This window comes from Neoarius graeffei, chromosome 16, assembly GCF_027579695.1.
Source record: "Neoarius graeffei isolate fNeoGra1 chromosome 16, fNeoGra1.pri, whole genome shotgun sequence".
NCBI lineage: Eukaryota > Metazoa > Chordata > Actinopteri > Siluriformes > Ariidae > Neoarius > Neoarius graeffei.
Window position 1 is genome coordinate 30,869,326 of NC_083584.1, and position 27,585 is coordinate 30,896,910.

The 27,585-nt window shown below is 41.7% G+C and overlaps 1 protein-coding gene across 1 annotated transcript in view; it reads right to left on the reverse strand.

Moving 5' to 3' along the window:
- c16h18orf21 (chromosome 16 C18orf21 homolog) overlaps window positions 1-25,845 on the reverse strand; it is a 42,969-nt gene extending 17,124 nt beyond the window's left edge. The window contains exons 1-3 of the mRNA XM_060942771.1: window positions 25,584-25,845; window positions 6,484-6,503; window positions 4,709-4,908 (exon numbers count right to left, since the gene is read on the reverse strand). Coding sequence (XP_060798754.1) covers window positions 4,709-4,908; window positions 6,484-6,503; window positions 25,584-25,678 — 315 coding nt within the window. The 5' untranslated portion in view covers window positions 25,679-25,845. The remainder of the gene's footprint in view (window positions 1-4,708; window positions 4,909-6,483; window positions 6,504-25,583) is intronic.
- Window positions 25,846-27,585: the final 1,740 nt, after the last annotated feature.

Below are 27,585 nucleotides of genomic sequence, written 5' to 3' on the forward strand. Positions count from 1 at the left end.
ATTGAACATGTACCGTTCATCACGATATTTAAGTTTGCTAACAGAGTGCTAAGGGGCAGGGGCGACACGATGGTACAATGGTTAGCATGGTCGCCTCACCGTGAGAAGGTTCTGTGTTCTAACTTCACGGCCGACGGGGGCCTTTCTGTGTGGAGTTTGCATGTTCTCCCTGTGTCTGTGTGGGTTTCCTCCGGGGGCTCCAGTCTCCTCCACAGTCCAAAGACATGCAGTTAGACTAACTGGTGGCTCTAAATTGTCCATTGATCAAGCTTGGACAGGGATGGGCTCCACCAAGTTTAAATGCCCTAGACACACCAATGATGGGCTGTCATCAGTGGTGCCCTTATGCTCTCGGATATATGAATACCCACTCACAGGTTATACGAGACACCAATGTGTACGTTATACTCAGGGATGAGAATGGGACATTTAAAAAAAAAAAAACTCTGAAATGTCTGCCAACTTTCCCACATAATATATATCTGAATGTTTTCAAATTCAATGATGGTTTAAAACGTTTATAAACTTTAAGATAACAAATCCCTACAGATATAATATATCGTGAGCAATAATGGAGGTAACCGTAACGATATATTAGATTCCTCCTGACTCTATCTTTGACAATTTAAGTAAAACGTACCTTTGTGCTTTTTTGTTTTGATGTGCTCCTGGATGTTTCTAGCTCCTCTGTTTCCATAATTGATCATATCTGAGCACAGAATACAGAGAACCTTTCCCGGCACGTCCACTTTTCGGATATGTTCCGTCAGGCATTTCGTCACAGTTTGTGTCCCTATCTGCACGGTAACGCTACTATCGAGCCATGCCCATTGGAAACAGTTCTTTATCCCGTTCGATTTATCGATTTCCCTGGCACGATCCTCATTTTTGCGGTCCAAAACTTTCGCCATATTGGCGAAGTAACTTTGAAAACTAACCAAAATAACTAGAACTTAAGAAGTGATCAAAACCGTGTACGTATAGCTTGTTTCTCTGTGAATTGTAGAAGTGAGATGATACTAGCGCCAAAACGTTGCCGGAAATCGTCGTGAGTTGTCGTTAGCATAAATATTGAAGAAAACAATGACGATTTCCGTTATCACAGCTGCAACTAATTTTGCGATGAGCGTTGCCGAAAGATGCTGGCGGGCGGGCGGTCGGTCGGTCCTGCCTGCTTGTGCCACCACAAGCCTCGCCTCGCGCCGACCCCCCCCCGAAATTTTCTCAACGGATTTACACGTTTCACAAAAATGACATTTTCAGCGGGAAAAACTCGGAATTCTGTAGATCTGCGGAAAATTCTCATCCCTGTATACTCTATATCATGCGTCTGGTTCTGGAACACTGGCATGCTATCTATAAACACACACTGGGGTGGCTTTATGCTGGCTTTGTTTGGGTCAGTGTAACGGGATCTCTGTTTAAAGGGGGATAGAAAGTCATGAAATAAGTCTGGACTTTAGTCAGTCAGGAAGTCAGTACGTATGTGAAGAATTCAATAAGTAAGTCAGGAGGTCACTAAGTAAGCAAGTCAGGCTGTCCATGCAGCACAGCGACAGAGGTATTATGGGTAATCTAGCACACAGAGCTGCACGGACACACGTTCACAAAGGCCGAAGATAGAACTCCTGAATGCGAGTGCAAGACGAGAAGCTTTTTGAAATGACTGGCAACATGACTGACAGGCAAGGAGAGATGCCTTCCTGTTGTACGAGCCTTGGGACGCCACAGAGGCCAGAGCTTTAACTCTGAGCAGATATTTTATTGATAGCTGATGAACTGAACCAGATATTGCTCTCATTAGGGGGAAGAAGAAGAAAAAAATAGTTACATGCAACCTTTAAATAGTTTTAAATGCAACCTGTACCAAACCTAAAGAGATGTATTAAAGTATTAAAATAGAAATATCTGAAAGTGCAGCATGGCAGCAAAGGTCTGTGGATTAAGTCAAAAATCCCCGAGCAGAGTTTCCATACCAACACCGTGACAGTGACCGAGTAATGAGTGGAGGGTCGATTGTACTTTCCCTGCTCTGAAAAAACAAAACAAAAAAAAAACAAGCACTGGAACACGCCACAGTTTTCCGATTGCCTCGAAGTAGATGAGCAGCCACCTTCTGCGATCTGTCTTTTCTCCACCCTGCTGACAGAATTGTAGGTCAGGTGGAATTTTTCAACCTTTTCGCATGGTTTCCATGCAAAAAGTTCGATATTTCTAACATTTGACCACAATAAATGGTTAGAATTTTTAACCCAGTTCATAATCTGCTGCTTGTATTAAGGCGACTTACTATATCTAGGGTCAGGATTTGGGAAGACTTTGTTTTTAAACTGCTTGATGATGTAATAAGACTGGACTCGTTAATAAATTCAAAATATGTAATCACTCCTTCCATTGCAGTCGTTGCTGAGCTAGTGGTTAAGGTGTTGGGTTAAGAATCAGAAGGCTCGGAGTTCGAATCCTGGTTAAGTGTGAAAAAAGATATTTTTTAAAAAAAATGCTCATTCGGTGGATAGGAATAGGTAGACAGACAGACAGGGGCGATTCTAGCATCTGATCTTTGGGGGTGCTTAGCCCCCAGAGCTGACAGAGGCACCTGGCTTGAACGACAGTGTTTCCACGTTTATTCCGCATTTAGACAAGACTTAACTAGACAAGAAGACAAGACTAGACTTATGCAATGTTTTAACAGAAGCTGACCCAATAAACTATGATATCTACACATTTACGACCACTGACACAAATATTTACGTTATATTTTTAACTAAACAAGACCTACTACTGCATTTGTAATGTTGGAGCTATTCATTTTGAACAGTGGTAATTGTTAATTAATGTGTTATTGTGTAATAACAGTGTGTATTATTATGATTTTACATTAGTTTACATTAGTTTATATTTTTTGTTATATTTGTTATATTTTGGTCGTGTTCTTTTGATAGTCATTTGTTTAATTGTTTGCTTCGTGCATGTACGTTTCAGTGTCTGTTTTGATTAATTTGCTAATTATTATGATATTTATGATAAATATATAAATATAAATATATAAATATATAAATGATAAGCAAACGTAAACGCTATGTTACATTAAATAAAATTGACTAACACACGGTGGTCTAGCACCGTAGCACTTGTACAGCTCTGCACAAAAGTATCTCGATATGGATGATAAATGTCGTTTTTATCATTCTGTTCATAGACCAGGGAACATCGATATTGCATTATGCATATTATTGTGTTGTGTTTATCAACTGTAACTCCAGTCCGTACCTTCACATCTCGCTATGCCAGTAATGCTCAGGTGCTACTTCGAGTTCCTCATCGGCGTGGAATCCAGTTAAAAAAAAACACCATGTTGTAGCAAGCGCTCGCGCGGACAGGCAACCCAATCAGAGGGGACGCAAGGAGGAGAGGGATTTTACTGGTCATAGAACTATCACGTAATAGGTGAATTCAAGAACACACACACGCCCGCGCACACATTCACTGCGCAGTGCGCAAGGGCACTTATTTCTGAAAATTACGTCCAAAAGCAGTGTTTTTGAGGGTGCTGAGCTAGGGGGTGCTGAGCTCGTTTTTGGGGGTGCTTGAGCACCCCCAAAAATAGGCTAAACACGCCCCTGCAGACAGACAAGAGGAAATACTGGGTAGGTGTAGACAGAGAGGAAGTGGATGGAAGAAAGAGAGACAAAAGAAGTGATGGAAAATCCCTTTTAAAAATCTTAAAATAATCCAAAATTTTACTTAGGTTGGAAATTATGAACTAGGTTTAAAAAAAAAAAAAAAAAAGGTTACATAAATAAATCAATAACCTGGGTTGAAATTTATTGACCTGTAACACGGACGTGAATCACACAGGAAACAGAAGAGACGAGTAAAATGTTTCTAGAGACTAATAAAAAAAATCCGAACCATTACAATTATACAGGAGGGATAATTCAAGATATAGAATATTTAAAGGGGAACTGAAGTCATTTTTAAATCTTGCTTTATTTTTTAATTAACGTGTTATTCAATTACGTTTTCGGTTTTAGTAACCTTATATCGTGACCTGTATTGGCAACTAATTGCAATTAAATATTATACTTATCGGCCTATTCGGTTTTTAGCCAAGTTGAATTTAGTTCGTTTGGTCCACGGCAGGCGTCGCTTATCCGCGCAATCTTCATGAGACTTGTGCGAGACTTCGAAACGTGAAGTGTCAGTCAGACCACAACTAGGTACAAAACATGTACTCGGCATCTTGTGTCACATTTATTCCACCAAATGGACTGTTTTCCAAATTAAATATTGCACAAAAACGAGTTTAAATGACGATTACTGCCTACTTTTTTCAAACTTTCCTGATTGCTATTAAAACAAACAAAATATAATTGATTACATCAGCATTCGAAGGAGGGCGTGCGCGTCTTTTGATAACACTGGCAGAGGTTGGTCACTTTGATTTCCGCTGTACGTTTTACTTCCGTCTTACGATGTCTCGCACAGGTCTCAACGAATCTCGTTTACGGCCATCGCTTTGACATATGGACTGATATATTACATAGCGTATTTCAAACACTCATAACTTGCTATAGCAGTGACAAAATAGCTGTCAGAAATGCATTCCGATATTTAATAAAATGAGATAAATAGAATTTTGATCATAAAAAAAATCTGCCTTCAGTTCTCCTTTAAGATACAACATTTACTACCCATGGATCCTCACCAGAACATTGGGAGCTCTTCTGAACCTCTGAAGAAGCTTCATTTCCTGTGACCCGAGTCTCTTGCGGGCTCGCTCCTTCCTGAGCAGCTTTCTGATACGCGCCGAAGGTTTGCGCTTGGGCTGTAATCGCACGTGGTACTCTCCAGGCTGGCGCAACTGACAACAGAACGGGCACAGAACCGTTTTCAGCAGTGCAGGGCCTGAAACAAACAGCATTCAGCGGTGTGTTTAGACCTGTTCACTAACAGCATCAAATCTTGAAAATGGAAACTTATTACACTCAGCCATTTTATAACCAAGTATATACACCATTACTTTATTCATTTCTAATGTTTATTTTGCTTTTCTTCTTTTTCTGAGAGCTTGTTTACGATACGGCTTCCGAGACTGAAATAAATGGACGATAGTGGACACTGTCATGTGACAGACATTTCTTTCACATACAGGATTAAAAGTGTATATCACGGGTAAATTCAGGAGCAAGATCAATGTAATTCTCCTATTTTATATTAAACTTTGGTCAAATATCTGTAACATCCTGCATCCTCTGCAATTTTTTTTACCTTGCGCAATACCAGAAAAATTCAGTTGAAATCAAGCCATTTGAGGCGAATTGGTCCGCCTCTGAAAAAACTTGGCATTTGGATTTCCCGCCAAACACTGATTTTCGTGACGTCGCGTGCGGGACGCCTCCCTCTGAATCCTACGTCAGCGCTGGTTTGTTTATGAGAAAACGACCTGGTGGTTTTCTGCAAATTTCTTCAACGTTATCGCGTAATTATTAAAATGGTTAACAGATGTATCGTAGGAGGGTGGAGCAACACCGATCTTGATGGGATTAGTGCTCATTGTTTCCCAAAAGACCGGACAATGAGAGAGAAATGGGAGCGCTTGGTCTACACAGGCTGTGCACTGAAACCGTGCAAAGCTCACGCAGCCTGCTGGCGCTTCCGCAGGTAACGTCACGAATCTGGCTCCAGACTCCCTTGGGATTTTTCCAGACGCGTTTTATTTTATTTTTTTCTGCTGTAGACAGATGGCTTTGTGCAAAATTACCCTTCTGGATGAGTGTGTAAAAGGACATACTATCTATCTATCAATCAATCAATCAATCAATCAATCAATCAAAAAAAAAAAGAAATTGGTCCAGAATATGCACTTTAAGGTCTGGATTTGTTTTTTCCTCCATGTGTGTTGGTCATGTTACTTTTCTAAACAGCAGACGTTCGCTTTTGGATTGTTCAATTGGTCAAATCCTTAAAAAAAAAAAAGTTTATAATGTACTACTTAAAATACATTTGAACACGTTATTCTGTAATTATAGCCTCTAATTTTATACTCCCACAGATAGAAGGGAATTTAAGTTGCAGTCGTGCTACACAACGCGAACGCATCAGAAATAAAATGAAAATCAAACCTAACATCACTTTTAGGACTTTTATAATTAACAATAAAAAAATAAAAAAAAACTGTTTTTTTACACGAATTTCACCATGTGTTTCTTGCTTACTTGAAGTAACTACAAAGAAAACATGCAATTTTTTTTTCTGAAGACATACTGTAAACATGAACTTTTCTCCTTGTGTGTATGGAGCCTGGTTTAACTCTATGGCGTGCTGTGAGATTTCATTTTATTTTTATTGTCCCTTCATGCCTTTAAAATCTTTTATAGATGCTGTAAGTCGACGCCATGACTGAAACACGCCAAATCAGCTGTGAATGCGAATCCAGCTTCGATATCAAGCAACACACCAGAAACTGCTTTTAGGACTTACCTTGTGTCTGCTGCTTCTGCCTGAAACAGAGAAAAGACAAAATAAAACACTGGGGTTATTTCAAGGCACTTAAGCTCCTGCATATTTTATTTAGGTCAATAAAAGAGAACATTTTATCGAGCACGTGTTACAATGAAGATAATAAACGAGACCGTCAATGATGGCGTAGCTCACTTCGGCCCCGTCTAGTCCAGAAGGAACGACCTAAAGTGGGCCACCTTGCGCAATAAATGTTGCAAGCTATATACACTATATACAAGCTATATATAGAAGCTATATACACCCTAGGAATACCGACCTATTTGCCAGAAAGAATCCACAACGGCGAGGAATTGACCGAGAAGAAGCGATGTTTTATTGAACTGCTCATTAAGGCTTAATTAGTCCATAACTTAATAATTAAGCAAATCTGGGTAGAAGTTGTTCTATGCACCCTCGGTACCCTTACCTTCATGCCAGAAAGAACCAAAATCGGTGAAGAACTGAGGAAGAAGTGATTTGTGTGGAAACTGCTAGTTAGGGCTTAATTACTCCATATCTTAATTATTAATTGCAATTATGCAAATTTGGGCAGAAGCTATATGCACCCCAGGCAGACCTACCTTCCTGCTTAAAAGAATTAAAAAAAAAAAATCAGTGAAGAATTGAGAGAGAAGCAGCGATTTTTGTGAAATCTGGACGACGCCGGACGGACAACACATGATGGTATAAACTCATCGCCTGTTGGCCAGATGAGATAATAACTCCAGGATGCACAAAATAAGTATGTTCTTTTCATAGATGACCTTCGCAAAAATAAGTCAGCTGCTCCACTTGTGTGTAAGATTCAACACTGAAAATAAAAATTACACACACACACACACACACACACACACACACACACACACACACACACACACACACACACACATTATTTACCAGCTGTTAGGTCTGGATTGTGATATACCATGACCGAGGTCTTGAAAATACTGACCAAGGCCACTGGGCCGAGGTCAATATTTTCAAGGCCGAGGTCACGGTATTTCACGATGCAGACCGACCTTAAGTTGGTAAATACAACCCCGATTCCAAAAAAGTTGGGACAAAGTACAAATTGTAAATAAAAACGGAATGCAATAATTTACAAATCTCAAAAACTGATGTTGTATTCACAATAGAACATAGACAACATATCAAATGTCGAAAGTGAGACATTTTGAAATTTCATGCCAAATATTGGCTCATTTGAAATTTCATGACAGCAACACATCTCAAAAAAGTTGGGACAGGGGCAATAAGAGGCTGGAAAAGTTAAAGGTACAAAAAAGGAACAGCTGGAGGACCAAATTGCAACTCATTAGGTCAATTGGCAATAGGTCATTAACATGACTGGGTATAAAAAGAGCATCTTGGAGTGGCAGCGGCTCTCAGAAGTAAAGATGGGAAGAGGATCACCAATCCCCCTAATTCTGCGCTGACAAATAGTGGAGCAATATCAGAAAGGAGTTCGACAGTGTAAAATTGCAAAGAGTTTGAACATATCGTCATCTACAGTGCATAATATCATCAAAAGATTCAGAGAATCTGGAAGAATCTCGGTGCGTAAGGGTCAAGGCCGGAAAACCATACTGGGTGCCCGTGATCTTCGGGCCCTTAGACGGCACTGCATCACATACAGGCATGCTTCTGTATTGGAAATCACAAAATGGGCTCAGGAATAGTTCCAGAGAACATTATCTGTGAACACAATTCACCGTGCCATCCGCCGTTGCCAGCTAAAACTCTATAGTCCAAAGAAGAAGCCGTATCTAAACATGATCCAGAAGTGCAGACGTCTTCTCTGGGCCAAGGCTCATTTAAAATGGACTGTGGCAAAGTGGAAAACTGCTCTGTGGTCAGACGAATCAAAATTTGAAGTTCTTTATGGAAATCAGGGACGCCGTGTCATTCGGACTAAAGAGGAGAAGGACGACCCAAGTTGTTATCAGCGCTCAGTTCAGAAGCCTGCATCTCTGATGGTATGGGGTTGCATTAGTGCGTGTGGCATGGGCAGCTTACACATCTGGAAAGACACCATCAATGCTGAAAGGTATATCCAGGTTCTAGAGCAACATATGCTCCCATCCAGACGACGTCTCTTTCAGGGAAGACCTTGCATTTTCCAACATGACAATGCCAAACCACATACTGCATCAATTACAGCATCATGGCTGCGTAGAAGAAGGGTCCGGGTACTGAACTGGCCAGCCTGCAGTCCAGATCTTTCACCCATAGAAAACATTTGGCGCATCATAAAACGGAAGATACAACAAAAAAGACCTAAGACAGTTGAGCAACTAGAATCCTACATTAGACAAGAATGGGTTAACATTCCTATCCCTAAACTTGAGCAACTTGTCTCCTCAGTCCCCAGACGTTTACAGACTGTTGTAAAGAGAAAAGGGGATGTCTCACAGTGGGAAACATGGCCTTGTCCCAACTTTGAGATGTGTTGTTGTCATGAAATTTAAAATCACCTAATTTTTCTCTTTAAATGATACATTTTCTCAGTTTAAACATTTGATATGTCATCTATGTTCTATTCTGAATAAAATATGGAATTTTGAAACTTCCACATCATTGGATTCCGTTTTTATTTACAATTTGTACTTTGTCCCAACTTTTTTGGAATCGGGGTTGTAATATATTTATTTTTTCTTTACCAAATTCTAACAGAAAATGAGAGCGCCCAAAAGGGAAACCATATTTAGAACAAACCTGCTACAAGCTCGTCACAAACACGCCCTGGCTGCTTGTGGACGGTTTCCCTTTGCTAAAACCTCGACCAACTGCCGTTTACGGGCCACAAGGACGTCTCTTGACTTGTTGAACTCAGGGTCCGTCAAGATATTTACAGTAGTTTCGAGCCGGACTGATTCAGATAGCGCTGGATCCTTCTCTGGAAAGACGTGAGCGAGGACGGCTCGTACGCATCGCCATTTTTCTTTGTTGCGGACATGAAAAAGTTGCACAGCAACATGTTTAGCTCTTCGCCAGGCATGTCTTCCACCTTTCGACCTTCATTTAGGTTTCGACAGAACTTCCCAAAGACAGTGAGGTCGTAGGTCGTCTTTTTTGTTGCGTTTTCTGCCCTTTGCTCCTCAATAAACTGCTGGATTTGCTCGGCGTTAGCAACAGTTACAGGTTTTCGGCTTTCTCCTGAAATGTTTTCTTTTATTTCATCTTCATCAAGTAGTAAAACTCGCTTTCGCTGTGAACACTGTCGTTATCGCTATCCATGCTGCAAAATGAATGCTATTATACTGAGAAATGCGAAAATAAATGTTGGCAAAAAATTGCTACTATGTTTGTTGTTGTTGTGAACGAACGAGTTGCCAAAGGTCCGTAACCGGGGTGCGGATTGTAGGATTCCGGACCGCTCGCGAGCCAATCAGAGTGCACGATCTGATGGAAGCCGGACCACGGAAAAAAATATATAAATATTTATTTTCCTATTACATTTATATATAAAAATATTTATTTTATATACACACACAACTGTTCAAAAGTCTTAGACATCCTATTTTTTCTCATACAAACTTTGTTATAGATTTCTATTTTATGACGTCTACATTATCGAGTCAGTACAAAAACATTTTTGAGCCCAAACGTTCGTTTTCCAGCACAAAATTAAATATTACAGAAAAAAAAGTTTGTATTTGAGCAGAATATTACATAAGAGACGACTTTTCAGATTAAAAAAAGAAAACATAATGAAGGCTGCTGGGTTTTGGTGCGGAATTAAGAAGCGAGTGTGACAGTCAAAGTGTCCAGAAGAACTGTGGCTGGTTCTGTAAGACGCTCAGTAAACCCTACAGCTCATTTCCTTATCAAACTGTTTTTTAAAGCAAAGGGTCGTCTTACACCAAATATTGACAATATTTATCATAGCTTACTGCTTATACTATCTTTTGAATGTTGAAACATTTCATTTCATCATTTTTAAGCTATTTATGGCCTACAGCATTTCCTTATATGTGCCTAAGACTTATACATGCTACACAATCTCTTAATGCATTAAAACCTGGTCAAGCTGGTTCCATCCCTTCCTGCCATACATGTTTACGACTTCTCTGTTTCAACTATTATTTTAGGCACAGGACACCATCATAAAAACCTCGCCTCATTAAAATTCCTCTCCTCCATCTCCTTATAAGCGCACACTCCAGCCCGTATGAGATGCTATCAACAAAGCACTCGGGATGTTGAGCGCTCTCTCAACAGACACCTGATAAAATCTAGGGACGAGAAAGTGTATCCTGATCACTTGAGCTTGACCGATAACTTTCGTGTCCATGAAAGGAAGGAAATGTGATCGGAAAAGATGAAACGAGCTCGCTGACGGTCACAAGCTGTGTGTATGAACAGTCTTCTGCACACGTGAAGTAACACTGGTGCCGTCTCATGTTGGACAAACTGTCACAATGTTTAAAATTAGAAAGGAATAATCTTAAATATCCTCAGTAAAGCTCTTCATCAACGCTGTCATCGGACATGATTCCGAGACACGTCCAGCCTGGTGTGAGTCAAGCCAATGCCACTCGGTTCGTGTGCAGGAACATAAATAAATACGTAAACACGTGTAATAAGCACAGCAAGACAAACACTTGAAGCATGCACGGCATTGGCACAGGACTCAAAGCTAAATTAAATCAAGCCTATACTTGTTTCCCCACTGTCTGTCTGTCTCCAAATAATTATAGTACAACTTCTTCCAGTGAAGTGGCTTTTTATTATAGCAAATCCTTTGACGTTTTAATGGAGTGGTCACGCCACTGAAACATCAACGCCAACCTAAAGAAAGAGATCTCTATAACGCTGCGTAACCATCACGGATTACCAAGTTATAAATAAAAAGCCCCCAGGAACCAGTTTTCCGAAAGGAAAGGTTTAAAGTGCATATCCTGGACCAAATTCGTTTTTTTTTTTAAATATGAAAGTATGTCCCTTTACACACTCATCCAGAAGGGTAATTTTGCACAAGGCCATCTGTCTACAGCAGAAAAAAAAAAAAAAAACGCGTCTGGAAAAATCCCAACGGAGTCTGGAGCCAGATTTGTGACGTCACCTGCGGAAGCACCAGCAGGCTGCGCGAGCTTTGCACGGTTTCAGTGCACAGCCTGTGTAGACCAAGTTTAGCAGCTAGCGATTTTGCATTGAAATATGGAATTCTCACCTGAGCGCAATGTGGGAAACGATGAGTACTAATCCCATCAAGATTGGTGTTGCTACACCCTCCTACGATACATCTGTTAAGCCTAGGTCACAACCGGACGCACGATTTTTTGGCCATGCGATTTTTGGCGTTTCCCAAATCGCTGCGGTTTTTTTTGTTCGTGGAGAAAGACGCACGTTGGCCATAAGTTTGTCTTGCAACCTGAAAAAAACGTAAGCGCCCGTAGAGTTTGTTTGACATGACAAAGAACCTCTGCGGCCGGTTTGCGGCCAGCCTACGGCTCGAAAATCAGCACGTCACACGCGCGCCCTCCGTGCGTTTCTTGCGTTTTTTTGCACGGAGACCAGCCGTAGGAGCACGTACGGCCGGTTGTGACCTAGGCTTTCACCATTTTAATAATTACGTGATAACGTTGAAGAAATTTGCAGAAAACCACCAGGTTGTTTTCTCATAAACAAACCAGCGCTGATGTAGGATTCAGAAGGAGGCGTCCCGCACGCGACGTCACGAAAATCAATGTTTGCCGGGAAATCCAAATCCCAAGTTTTTTCAGAGGCGGACCAATTCGCCTCAAATGGCTTGATTTCAACTGAATTTTTCTGGTATTGCACAAGGTAAAAAAACTGCACAAAATGCAAAATGCGACAGATATTTGACCAAAGTTTAATATAAAATAAGAGAATTACACTGATCTTGCTCCTGAATTTACCCGTGATATGCACTTTAAAGCTTATTGTGCAACAATGTTTACAGGAACAAGTGTTCATTTAATCCCTGTCTACTATACAACTCATAAAAACAAACTGTTTTAAACTTTTATAAGAGATGAGAACAACCTGTATTACAGAGGTACGACAGGGACAAAAACTCGTACTTCTTTTCCTCTGGATAGTGTGGTGGTAGGATGCAACACAGAAATAAATCAGGAATCCCATATTTCCTATTACTCTACATCCAGGACGATTTTTCGATGGAATAAAAACGCATGTTCTATTCCCTTCTAGTGGCTATCATTCATTTGGTTTGACAGCATGCAATATCGTTAGCATATCGCTTATCCTATGTATATTACACCACTCTACCCAATGGAGAATGAGTGTTGAATATGGTTTACAACACTGCATGGTTGGCAAGACAGCATGATGTCACACGTCGGAGATGTAAAACTTCCGCGCTAGCGAGCGACTGTGGCAATTTGTAAACAAGCACGGCCGCCAGTTTTGCTTTGTTAAATATGGAAGAGTTTGAGAGAATTTTGAAAGACATTGAATGCCCAAAGGAATGTGTATGTATAATAATAATAATAATAATAATAATAATAATGGGGCGTCACGGTGGTGTAGTGGTTAGCGCTGTTGCCTCACAGCAAGAAGGTCCGGGTTTGAGCCCCGTGGCCGGCGAGGGCCTTTCTGTGCGGAGTTTGCATGTTCTCCCCGTGGGTTTCCTCCGGGTGCTCCAGTTTCCCCCACAGTCCAAAGACATGCAGGTTAGGTTAACTGGTGATTCTAAATTGAGCGTAGGTGTGAATGTGAGTGTGAATGGTTGTCTGTGTCTATGTGTCAGCCCTGTGATGACCTGGCGACTTGTCCAGGGTGTACCCCGCCTTTCGCCCGTAGTCAGCTGGGATAGGCTCCAGCTTGCCTGCGACCCTGTAGAACAGGATAAAGCGGCTAGAGATAATGAGATGAGATGAATAATAATGGCCGACTTTTTTGTGATAGCTATATTCCATTCAGCTAGCATGATACTGAACTCATCTTTCACTCATTCAGTATCATGCTAGCTGAATGGAACATATCTGATATACCACTCAACATCCATCCATTATCCGTAACCGCTTATCCTGTGCAGGCAAGCTGGAGCCTATCCCAGCTGACTACGGGCGAAAGGCGGGGTACACCCTGGACAAGTCGCCAGGTCATCACAGGGCTGACACATAGACACAGACAACCATTCACACTCACATTCACACCTACGCTCAATTTAGAGTCACCAGTTAACCTAACCTGCATGTCTTTGGACTGTGGGGGAAACCGGAGCACCCGGAGGAAACCCACGCGGACACGGGGAGAACATGCAAACTCCACACAGAAAGGCCCTCGTCAGCCACGGGGCTCGAACCCGGACCTTCTTGCTGTGAGGCGACAGTGCTAACCACTACGCCACCGTACCGCCTCCAACGCCAGCCAATATTATTTAAAATATTATGTGGAAACAAGTGTTTTACTGGGAGATACGCCACTTGTATTTTTCATACGAGCTACATCCGGGACATGGCGATCCAAAACCGTGACATAAATCTCTATATATCACTCGTGAGGAAACTGATAAATTGTTTCAATAAATTTGAGTACTTTTTGTTTGTGAATGTGTCTAAAGAAAAAGAAAATCACACGTTGGCTTGAAGATATGAAGTTTATCTTCGTGTTGAAAAACTCGCATTTTTCATATGAAATACAGTACATCACGGATCTGAGTGACGTATTTCCCCGATATTTCACTCTGATGACGTCATTCCCAGTGTTTTCCCACCGACTGGAAGAGTGTTGTCAAAATGGCGAACCGGTTCAAAATTACAATTCTTCTCATTAACTTGCATTTTTTTGTGGATGTGTCTATATAATATAAAGAACATTACACTGTGTTATTAGTCATTAATTAGTGTTGTAAATCATATCGTGTAACGTATCGTTTGATACGAGCCTTTCGATCTGATGCATCTGTGTATCGAACAATATTTGATAACCTGCATAAAAACGTAGGCTATGTGTCATAAAATAGCGCTCTGTATTACATGTGGTGTGACATACATTTAAACATAATCAATGTGATATTCCCATCTCTAAAAAGCAGCTTCCTCTTTATCGACAGGGTTTAAAAAAAAAAAAAAAACACTTCTCCTAAGCATGCTCTTTTTCATGAGTCAATTCCCTAGAATACTCACCAGCGTGAAATTAAGAACCTCACGCTTCGGACACACCTCCACGAATCATGTCAGGCTGGGTTGCCAAGGTTGAGGTTTGGGCTAGAAACAGCTCATCATCAGAAATGTGTGTGAACATAATTCCAACGCAAAGACTTGGGGCACATCTGAATACTCACACTGCCTTAACTCTTTACCCCTTAAAGGTCCCATGGCATGAAATTTTCACTTTCTGAGGTTTTTTAACGTTAAAATGAGTTCCTCTGACCTTCTTAAGTCACCCCAGTGGCTAGAAATTTCATAATGTGTAAACCAAACTATGCCCAACATTTGAGAATGGCGCGTCAAAACGGCGCGTTGATAAACTCTTCCCTTGCCTACGTCAGCAAGGGAGATGATCCCCACGCCCCCCCTCTGGATTCCCACCCACTGTATGGATTGCCCGCCCAGCTCAAAAGTTGCCACCAAACATGGAAGTTGTGCTGTACATGGATGTGACAACACAGAAAGGAGTCTGTTTTTACTGCCGACGGGAGAGCCCCTGAAGACGCAGTGGCTTAATTTTATTTACTCCAATAATACGCCGTCGAGTCTACCTAAGACGGTGTATGTTTGTCGGAAGCATTTTCCTGAGGAATGTTTCCACAACTTGGGACAGTACAGGGCAGGTTTTGCACATCAACTGTCACTGAAGCCTGGGTCCGTACCAAGCATCCCTGCCGCATCAGCCACAAACAGCGAACAAGTAAGTGTATAACTGTTAAGTCGTTTTGCCGTGTTTTAAAATCGGTGCCACGTTAGCCTTGCAATGGCTACATTAGCTGTACAGCTAACCGCTTCCTGCAGTTAGCCAGGTACTCTGCGCTACAAAACCAAAAAGCATACAGCATGCTCTGTTAAACTGAGTTTAGTCTGGAAATTGACTGTAACTTATGAGCTCATGTTTTGCCGTGTTTTACAATCGGTGCCACGTTAGCCTTGCAATGGCTACATTAGCTGTGCAGCTAACCGCTTCCTGCAGTTAGCCAGGTACTCTGCGCTACAAAACCAAAAAGCATGCAGCATGCTCTGTTATAATAGCCAATCAAAACAGTTTTTACAAAGACACCCACATTCTTTTTTTTAAGTCACTCGTTCATTTTATTTGTTTGTTTGTTCAGTAAAAACCCAAACATTTGTTGAATTTATTTTATTTCCTCGCGTCGCACCTTAATGACGTCAGCGCGTGGTATTTTTCCCTTCGCGGTTTGTTCCTTCTCTCTCGCCATAGTAAGACACCCACATCCGCTTGTTCTGACCCACTGGAGGTAGCGTCACAGTGCTGTTAGCCAATCAGAGGTAACACGTTTACATGTCATGAATATTAATGATAAGACCTGTCCCCACCCTCTACCCTTCCCCGCCTCCTGCTTCTCATTAGCAAAACGACGCACTGGGAAAAGCCCTGAAATGGGGCTTTCTCCCAGGAGGCTATATCTACATGCCGAGGGTTCATTTCGAGAAAGGCTGCGGATATAACATCCGGAAACCTCCACGAGCCCGTTTAAAGCATCAACAAACCACCATGCCATGGGACCTTTAATGACGACCCCGTGTAGATCCCATAATGACGATATTTGACAACTCTGAATTTGCCTCGACATACGTATTTTACCCTTTACAGGTATCCCAGGTGAATATTTATGATTAAATGTATGAATTTTGAAATGATAATCGAACAACGTTATATAAAGTATCTTTGTAAAGTTGCAGTAATCATTTATTGTACACCATTTGACATGAATTCTTCATGTAAAATGTGAAGATTGGTTTTCACACAGGTATTACTCACCTTTCAGACACTACCTGTGAGTTGGTGAATGTTGAAACATAACTTTATGAGTGGTTTTTGCATTCTGTGTCATGCCCTCTTTTCAACAATGTATGATATGTCATGATGGAGAAGACTGATATGAACAAAACCTTGTCTTTAGACTTTTTTTTCTTGTAAATATGTTCTAAGGGTGAACAGTATATACATATACAAGGGTGGCTGTAGCAACTCCTTTAAGGGGTAAAGAGTTCATACATAGTGCATAAAAAGCAGTAGGTCATAATCTGTACGGTGTCGGAAATAGGAGTCATTCAGGATTCAGCCATGTTTTTGCTCCGTGTCATGGCTGAATCCTGAATGACTCCTATTTGTATAAATAGGGCACTACATAGGCAGCAGTGGTAGTTTCTTTTTCCCTGCCATGGAAGCGCACTTGTATACTGAGGAGGAAAGCAATTTGCATTACAGCCATGAGGCGGCTCGGCTCGGTTTTCCCTTTTGGGCGCTCTCGTTTTCTGTTAGAATTTGGTAAAGAAAAAAATAAATAAATATTATTTACCAGCTTACCGGGTCCATGAACATAAATCTGACAGCTGACAAGATCGGGATATAAACGAATCGAATACAAACCACCCGCCGGGACTCCTACTTATGCGGCTCCAGCTTATCCTTGAAGCTGGAGCCACAGCTGGATGAAGCAGGCAGCGCGCAGTGATAAGAAGGGAGAGAAAATAGTGCCAAGCGATTTCGAGGTCTGACTTTTTATTTGGCAACGGTTTTGTGATGCAAATATATCACTCTTTTGAACACGTACTGTTTTGAGACGAAAATCGTTTTACTTTCGTGACCCCAACAAACTTGCCGGACTACTTTCGTCTGGACCAAAACTGGACAAGAACTGGACTCGCAGGATGCTGTCAGGGGTAAGTCAGTGTGTTTGCATGACACTATTGATGGGGATGCCATACAGATTCATGTCAAAAATCCCGAACTATCCCTTTAAGGAGGAGGTTGAGAAGGAAGAGGGCAAGGGTTTTGGGTCAGGCGTTCTGCGGGGTAGTGACTGCAACCTCCGTTCAAAGGAACATCAAAGCCATGTTGTTGTAACTTTTTTTGAGAGACCCACCGCCTACTTCAGCGCAGAATAGTGACGTTTGTGGCTTGCTGATGACGTGTAAGTCGGATGAATGCGACCTGGCGGTTCAGACTGAAGTCGCATATGAAAAGATCGGATAGGAATCGGAATTAGGACCACATATCCAAACGGCCTGGGTCGGATTTGAAAAAATCGGATCTGTGTCGTTCATATTGTCAATAAAAGATCGGATACAGGTCACATATGGGCGAAAAAATCGGATTTGAGTCACTTCAGCCTGCAGTGTGAACGTAGTGTCAGTAGGCATTTAATAGTACTCGAACAGTACCTGGATGATCATCTACATCCATAGTGTGCAAATGTACTATGCTACGCCAGGGCTCGAAATTCGCGGTGGTCCGGTCACCTGAGGCGACTTAATTTGTCATTTGGCGGGTAATTCCTGTCACTAGGCAGCCCGGCTGGCTAGTTGAAAATAAAAAATATATATGAAGCGAAGATTCAGACTAGGGCTGTGTGATATATCGAATATACTCGATATATCTCCGAAAATTCTGTGTGAGATACATATAATTATTATATCGTGACTATCGAGTATTTTATGGTCATCTGCCAACTTGTGTTTGCTTCGTGTTTGTTGCGTTTGTTTAAAACCTTTTCCGGTGGTTTTCTCCCTGTCCCTCAGGCAGTAACCTGAGAGGCTGCCTAAGGGTAAAAAAAAACAATAACATCATGCACTCGCCAACCAATCCCGGGCGACATCTCGGTGCTGAAAAGAACTTGCGGGAAGATTTCCTAGTTTCAGTTTACAGCGCTGACTCAGTTCGTGCAATCGCTGGTGTTGCATAGGCTACCATGTAAGCTCGGTCAATTTCAGCGACAAATTAAAAATGGAAGCGGACGAATTGGTTCCTAAAAGAACGAGTAAGGGGTCAGTCATCTGGCATTTTTCTGGATATCGCGAGGAGGACGTGGAACAGCAAATGCCAATTTGTAAAGTGTGCAGAAAAAACAGTATCAAAATACTCGGGTCTTGAAATAAATGCACATTAGTCATGAACAGTGGTAACTACTCTCTTTTGCGTTATTTTTGACAGAAGTAAAATTCATACATGAACAAATTTTGGCGAGTTGATTTTCTGTTTGGCTAGTTACTTTGGAAGGTAACTCGTCCGGCTGGCTGGTGAAAAAATATATGAATTTTGAGCCCTGTACTCTGTCCCATAAGTCAGCTGGAGCCCAAAAAACCGGAGAAGAAAAATCGGAAAAGAAGAAAATTTTGACTCATTTCCCCCCAAAGTCCTGAATTTTACAGGATAGTTTCATTCATTTGGGATAGGTCCTTTTGTGTGGGTTTTGTCACTGTGGTGGAACTTTGATAAGACCTGGCAACCCTACACATCAGTGTACGTTAGAGTTTTTGGCCGAGAGCTAACATTTAATTAGTTGTGTTTCATTTAGTTAGGTTGTACATGCACAGCTTTTTTTTTTTGTTACATGCTCCTATGAGTCCGAGTGTCACATAATCTTTAAAAAAAAAAAATCATTCATATATTCATATGTCAAACTCACTTGCAAGAATATTTTGAAAGTATCCAAGTGAAAAATCCCACCCTCTCCCTTCAAGCCTTCCACCAAAACACATGAACGCTCACCGCCTGATCACTGCTGGAGGACAAGTCTATTAGAAGGGTGCACGCAGGCAGTCGGGCAATCCAGTCACTTCGTTCAGACCGAGTGAAATGTTTGGAAAGGCTTTATACAGCCCTGCGACTGCCACAGATGACAGACTTTTTGTTCCCTTTTATTGTTAAAGTATTTGATTTATCCATTGCTCTCAGGATGTAAAGAGAATTTCATGAAATACATATAACAAACAGGGGCGGCACGGTGGTGTAGTGGTTAGCGCTGTTGCCTCACAGCAAGAAGGTCCTGGGTTCGAGCCCCGGGGCCGGCGAGGGCCTTTCTGTGCGGAGTTTGCATGTTCTCCCCGTGTCCGCGTGGGTTTCCTCCGGGTGCTCCGGTTTCCCCCACAGTCCAAAGACATGCAGGTTAGGTTAACTGGTGACTCTAAATTGACTGTAGGTGTGAATGTGAGTGTGAATGGTTGTCTGTGTCTATGTGTCAGCCCTGTGATGACCTGGCGACTTGTCCAGGGTGCACCCCGCCTTTCGCCCGTAGTCAGCTGGGATAGGCTCCAGCTTGCCTGCGACCCTGTAGAAGGATAAAGCGGCTAGAGATAATGAGATGAGATGAGACATATAACAAACGCTTCTAAAATAAATTAAGGAGAACTGAAGGCAATTTATCATCAAAATTCTATTTCTCATTTTATAAAATGTAGGAATGCATTTCTGACAGCTATTTTGTCACTGCTATAGCAAGTTATGAGTGTTTGAAATATGCTGTGTAATATATCAGTCCATATGTCAAAGCGATGGCCGTAAACAAGATTTGTTGAAACCTGTGCGAGACATCGTAGGACGGAAGTAAAACGTACAGCAGAAATCAAAGTGACTGACATCTACCAACGTTGTCAAAAGACGTGCGCGCCCTCTTTCGAATGCAGACGTAATCAAGCCGGAAGTTTTCCCCGGGTCCGAAATCGCTCCCTACTCACTATATAGGGCACTATATAGTGGGGACGCCATTTTGTAGTGCTGTCCGAAACCTTAGTGAGGATTACATGGGAAACGCGTTCAGTATAAAATGTATTCATCACAAAAATACATGCAGGTATTTATTATTTTGAAAACCGACCAGCCGCCTGATCTGGCAAGTTTTAATTGCGCGACGGTAATGACGTAAATACCAGCGCGACGGACTAGTCCTTATCCTTTCGTCTTTCCAACTCTTCTCCATGTTGGTTCGAAGTCGTATGGAATAATCTCCATCACTGATGAAGCTGGCAAAATTTGAAATTAACCTAAATTGGAATGATGTGGCAATCTGGCTGCTGTGTAAACAGTTTTCAAAATGGCGGCGCTGACGCTTCACATTTGAAGTCTCGCACAAGTCTCGTGAAGATCGCGCGGATAAGCGACGCCTGCCGTGGACCCTACAAACTACATTCAACATGGCTAAAAAACGAAAAGGCTGATAAGTGTAATATAATATGCCAATACGAGTCACGGTATAAGGTTAATAAAACCGAAAACGTAATTGAATAAACACGTTAATTAAGAAATAAAGCAAGTTTTAAAAAAAATCACTTCAGTTCCTCTTTAACCATTAAAGACGAATCTTACATGATGCACTTTTAAAGCCTTCATTAAAGTTTCAGATTATCCCGTGGCCACGAGTGGACCAAAAAAAAAAATTAAATACAAACTGTACAGTAGTTCACAAATTTGTTAACAAGTGTTATAATGTAATTTACACATAAGGCCATCCTTTAAAAAAAATCCATTTCCTGTCCACCGGGTGAGCAAAAAAATTTTCAGTCGGGAGGGAGGGATTTTTTTTTTAATATATGGATGGACAGTGGCGGCTGGTCGGTTACGATATTTCCAGATTTTAAAAGAAAAAACACATCAATTTTGCCCATACTCTTGCCTCTGATCTGGCTGATTGTTGGCAGGGTCACAAACTGTGAAATAACAGGTTCTTTTGGCCCATTAGCCTACTGTCCAATATACATGATGGTGGTGTTGGGGGGGGGGTATATTTTAACATTTTGTATTTTAAAATTGTGGCATGTTGTTTAAAAATTGATCTCGGCTGTGTTTTTGTTTAAAAATGTTTTCCAAATTGTAGCTGTGTTGAATTCATATCCAGAAAAATATATATTCCAATATAATATACTCAGCATAAACATTTTAAATAGATTCTATATTTTTGGTCCATCCATGACATATTACTAAAGTAGCCTATTTACTGTTGTTGATGTGGGTCACTTGCTGTTAGCCAATTCACTTTCTCGTACCAGGAGAGCTGAAAGGAACGAGTATTATTCCCTATCTTTTTCACCAAGTCAGTTTGAGGCGTTGGTCTACCCTGCTCTTTAATTTTAATTTTTTCCTCGAAAGGAAGACTGGCAAATGGCTTCGCCAAAATTAAATCAACAATGCTTGGCATCCGTGCGCAGCTTTCTTGCTAGCTGACTAGCCCCCTCAAGTTCAAGTTCAGTCACTCAAATAAACGAAATTTCTGGAACTAAGATAGCAAACTTGACAACACTATATTTACACTTTATTTACAATGAAAATATATACAAACTAAAAAAGCTGGTAGAAACCGTATGTAATGAATGAAATCGAAACATAAGCCTAGCGCAATTTCATCCTACACGATGTTCGTCATTTTTAGAGGAGGCTGAGCCTCCCTTGTTGTCTTAGAGCAATCACCCGTGTGGATGGATAAGAAATCGCAATGCTGTGTTTGCTTTTTCTTTCAATACTTTTTTATTACAAAAGCAGACACATTTAATAAAATATGACAGTTTAATCAACTGAAACTTGTACAAAAACTTTAAGTTAGCATTTTAAATGCTGACTGCAACATTTGCAAAACTTTTACAAAGGTACTTAAAATGTCCGACACACGGACTTTTTGTAGTTCTAAATCGAGCGTTAGGCCTAGTTCGGATGAAATTACACTATTAAAATGATCACTGAATGATTTGTTTTTCTGAATCTTTACTATTTTGTTGTTCGCTAGAATACCATTTTGTGATTTCACACTTAAGCAAACGTTTGAAAACTCCGGATCTCCTTCCTTCATGGTGGCTGCCATTTTTTTGTACCGCACGGTGCATGCGCAGAGTAAGAGAGAGTAACTCATCTGCGGCCCCGACATGCGGTGTGTGCGCGCGCACTCGGCGGAGGCAGTAGTGTGTCGGAGGGAACAGAAGCAGAGATAACGCTTATTTTGTCTCCGGTAAACCAGTCTTCTCTCGTTCAATTACGTGCTGGCATCAAAAGACACTGTTGGTTGTAAATGAAACCAAACTGAGTGGTTGGAGTGTATTTTCATACACAAATGGAGAAATGTTGGCTGAGTCTTTAATTGTGTAGCCCCACTGCAGACCGTTGTCGTTGTTAATTCATAGCATGCTCAGCTGCGTGAATGTGTCATGCACCGAAAATAAGAGATTTACAAGCCAGGAACGCCTCATGATGCAATACGCTAGAAAAGAAAGAAGATTTACTGCCATTTTACTTTGTATTTGAGTAAAGTGAATAAATAAATGGTCTGTGGAAAATACATTTAATCCTGGGAACTGCGTGCACAGGAGTTTATTTTGTGTTTACCCCCCCGGCTGGCTACTTATTTGTCATGGCTGGCTTGGAAAGCCCTGGGAATGCGTAAATGTCAAGTTCGATTTTAGATTTACGAACCCGAAAAAAATGTCGAAAAACCGGCGTTAAAAAAAAAATTTTCAACCGCACAAACGGCACTCACCCGGCCGGTGGACCGGAAACAGAACATTTTTTAATAATGGCCTAACCCTTTATTGTTTACGGCTACGTTTTTCTTGTGGTGTTGTACGTTAGACCTGATGTACCCCACCGTGGTCATACTCGCTGATACACTTTCATTCATATTTTTGTAATGTGCATAACGGCTGTAGGTTAGATTTGTAGGTATTACCCCATATCTGAGCTACTGTGTGGAGATATGGGGTAATACCTACAAATCTAACCTACAGCCATTATGCACATTACAAAAAAGAGCAATAAGAATGGTCAATAATACGGGATATCTTGAGCATACAAACGCATTATTCGTAAAAGCACACACTCTGAAATTCACGGATCTGGTTAAACACAAGACTGCACAAATTATGTATAAAGCAAGACATAACCTTCTTCCGGGTGAGGTACAAAATACGTTTATGGAAAGGCAGGGTGGGTATAACCTGAGAGGGGAAATGAATTTTAAGAGAGTAAATGTTAGAACAACTATGAAAAGTATGTGCAGAACAGTCTGTGGGGTGCAATTGTGGAATGGTCTGGAAAATGAGCTCAAAAATAGCACCAACATAAAACTGTTTAAAAAATTATATAAAAACAGGTTACTAAAAATATATGCGAATGAGGACAGGCAGACTATATAGGTGATGATGAAATTGAGAGCAAGTCTGTGACTGGTCTTCTTGTATTTTGTGTATAGTTATAGGTATGTGTATACGTATGTACTGTATATATGTATTGTATGTGTGTATATATGCATAACATAAGTATCTGTATATATGATTTGATTTGGTCGATATTATACCATGCTGGTATGTTTTCTTTTTTGTTGTTTTTGTTTTCTTTTGTATATATAGTTTATTATGGCGGAAAGTGACGTTTGATTCACGGTGGTATAGAGGGTTAGGATTGGATAAGTTATTTACTTCTTCCTAATCCTTTCTGAACATTATTATGTTACTGCCTTGTGGCTACGCTATTCTGTTTGTTTATGATGATCTCATCTCATCTCATTATCTCTAGCCGCTTTATCCTTCTACAGGGTCGCAGGCAAGCTGGAGCCTATCCCAGCTGACTACGGGCGAAAGGCGGGGTACACCCTGGACAAGTCGCCAGGTCATCACAGGGCTGACACATAGACACAGACAACCATTCACACTCACATTCACACCTACGGTCAATTTAGAGTCACCAGTTAACCTAACCTGCATGTCTTTGGACTGTGGGGGAAACCGGAGCACCCGGAGGAAACCCACGCGGACATGGGGAGAACATGCAAACTCCGCACAGAAAGGCCCTCGCCGGCCATGGGGCTCGAACCCAGGACCTTCTTGCTGTGAGGCGACAATGCTAACCACTACACCACCGTGCCACCGTTTATGATGATGTTTTGATTATTGTATTTTTTATTTAAACATTTTTTAATTTTGATATCTTTCTTTACTGTTCGGAATAAATCAATCAATCAATCAATCAATCAATCAATTTGTTGTTACCGTCACCAACTTTATTGGAAATGGTTTTATGTTTTCACCTCTATTTTTTTGCCTTTTCCTAACATACTGTACGTCAAAAAGTAGTGAACGGACTTTGATGAAATTTGGAGAAAAGGTGGGCCATGGGTCATTAGATTTTGGTGCAAATCCAAATATGTATGTCATGGTTTAATGGTTAGATAAGCATCACTGGGACCAAAAAGTCACCGGTTTGATTCCCTGGACCAGCAGGAATGACTGAAGTGTCCTTGAACAAAGCACCTAACCCCCAACTGCTCCCCAGGCTGCTCTGGGTATGCTCTATGTCGCTCTGGATAAGACTAAAAGCATCTGATAACTGCCTATGTCATGGAATGTCATGGATGTGGATCTAGGATGTTTTTGTCTGTTCCGAATGTAACTCAAAAAGTAGTGAACAGATTTTGATGAAATTTGGTGTGGAGTTTTCGTATTATCCTAGGTTCAAGTGATTTGATTTTGATCCTGATAACATGTGGCTGGCGTCACGGTGGTATAGTGGTTAGCGCTGTCGCCTCACAGCAAGAAGGTCCGGGTTCGAGCCCCGTGGCCGGCGAGGGCCTTTCTGTGCGGAGTTTGCATGTTCTCCCCGTGTCCGCGTGGGTTTCCTCCGGGTGCTCCGGTTTCCCCCACAGTCCAAAGACATGCAGGTTAGGTTAACTGGTGACTCTAAATTGAGCGTAGGTGTGAATGTGAGTGTGAATGGTTGTCTGTGTCTATGTGTCAGCCCTGTGATGACCTGGCGACTTGTCCAGGGTGTACCCCGCCTTTCGCCCGTAGTCAGCTGGGATAGGCTCCAGCTTGCCTGCGACCCTGTAGAACAGGATAAAGCGGCTAGAGATAATGAGATGAGATGAGAACGTGTGGCTTGGCAGAGATATGCACTCTACCGACTGCCCTTCTAGTTTTCGGAAATAGTTTTGGCCTCAGTGGCGTCCCATAATGTTTATGGCTGGCGTTTGTTTCCAGTCGGACCCTAATGGCAGACGGACCCAAAGACACAGTGTAGAAAAGCGTGGACATGCTGGAAAGCTGGTTGTGCCATCTAACGCCAGTCTAATCCTATTACAACAGTAACAAACATTAAACACTGCCATGGAACAGAAACTCTTCGGAATCTCCACACATTCAACTAAAGTTACTCACATGAGGAAGCGCGCGAGCTCCGGACACAGGTCTTTATAATACAGCGAGGCTTTCGATAAAAACGCCAGATTGGGATCGAAGCGCAGTTTTTTCATCTTAAAATATAACAGCGGAAGAAAAAAACCACGACCAGCTCCAATGTATGAGTTTAGTAAAAAAAACAAAACAGTGAATATATATTTCAAGAAACACAATAATAAAACCGGGATATATTTTTTAAATCTTTGCGTTCCAACATCAAGCGACAAGAGCGACAGCAAATTTCACTTCCGGGTCAGTTTCCAAATGCTTTTTGTCAAAATAAAAGTTCTACATGAGAAAATAAAAGCAGCGCATACAGAGGACACGCTTTCTGGATGTTCCAATAAGTGCATGAACAAGCTCGAGTTAGTTCAAAATGCAGCAGCAAGAGTCCTTACTAGAACTAGAAAATATGACCACATCACCCCTGTCTTATCCACACTGCACTGGCTTCCAATCAAATTTCGTATTGATTATAAAATACTACTATTGACCTTTAAAGTGTATATCACGAGTGAATTCAGGAGCAAGATCAATGTAATCCTTCTGTTTTATATTAAACTTTGGTCAAATATCTGTCGCATTTTGCATTTTGCGCAATTTTTTTACCTTGCGCAATACCAGAAAAATTCAGTTGAAATCAAGCCATTTGAAGCGAATTGGTCCGCCTCTGAAAAAACTTGGCGTTTGGATTTCCCGGCAAACATTGATTTTCGTGACGTCGCGTGCAGGACGCCTCCTTCTGAATCCTACGTCAGCGCTGGTTTGTTTATGAGAAAACGACCTGGTGGTTTTCTGCAAATTTCTTCAACATTATCGTGTAATTATTAAAATGGTTAACAGATGTAGCGTAGGAGGGTGTAGCAACACCAATCTTGATGGGATTAGTGCTCATCGTTTCCCAAAAGACCAGACAATGGGAGAGAAATGGGAGCGCTTGGTCTACACAGGCTGTGCACTGAAACTGTGCAAAGTTCGCGCAACCTGCTGGCGCTTCCGCAGGTGACGTCATGAATCTGGATCCAGACTCCCTTGGGATTTTTCCAGACACGTTTTGTTATTTTATTTTTTTTTCTGCTGTAGACAGATAGCCTTGTGCAAAATTACCCTTCTGGCTGAGTGTGTAAAGGGACATACTTTCATATAAAAAAAAAAACAAAATTGGTCCAGAATATGCACTTTAAAGCACTGAATGGTCTCGCACCACAGTACCTGAGCGAACTTCTGGTCCTTTATGACCCACCATGCCTACTTAGATTAAAAGGTGCAGGCTATCTGCTGGTACCTCGTATAGTGAAGGCTACATCAGGGGGCAGAGCCTTTACTTACAAAACCCTACAGTTATGGAACAGCCTTCCAAGTAGTGTTTGGGACTCAGACACAGTCTCAGTGTTTAAGTCTAGACTGAAAACATATCTATTTAGTCAAGCCTTTTGTTAATGGTGTTTATGAGGTAAAGGAGTAGATCTGGAGAGTCCTCAGACAGTGTTTTGGTAAACTGGGATGTATGGATGCTGTCAGTCCCTCACTTGCTTGCTCACTCAAGTTTGTTGACGGCGTAGTGGCTGCTGCTTTATGTCCCGGGGCTCCCTCATGCCTGTGTTACCTTCTGGCTCTCCCCTTTTAGTTATGCTGTCATAGTTAGTTGCCGGAGTCCCTGCTTGTACTCAGTGTAACATGTATACTGTTCCTACTTATTCAGGTGACATTGGGCATACCTAACAACCTGTCCCCCCCCCCCCCCCCCCCCCCCCCCCCAGTCTGTCCCTCTGAGTTACATGTCGGTCCTGGGATCGAGATGCTGACCTCTTCTGCTCCTCGGACCTGCCTGATCCATCCTGGTGCCCTGTGTCTGGTTGGAGTCTCATCGCATCGCTCCTGTGGAGGACGGCCACATATGGACAGTTGGGGGTCGCGCCTGGAGGACGCTCTGGACTCTTGCAGTGGTGCTTTTGTGGCTGGGGACTGCAGTTGACTTGCT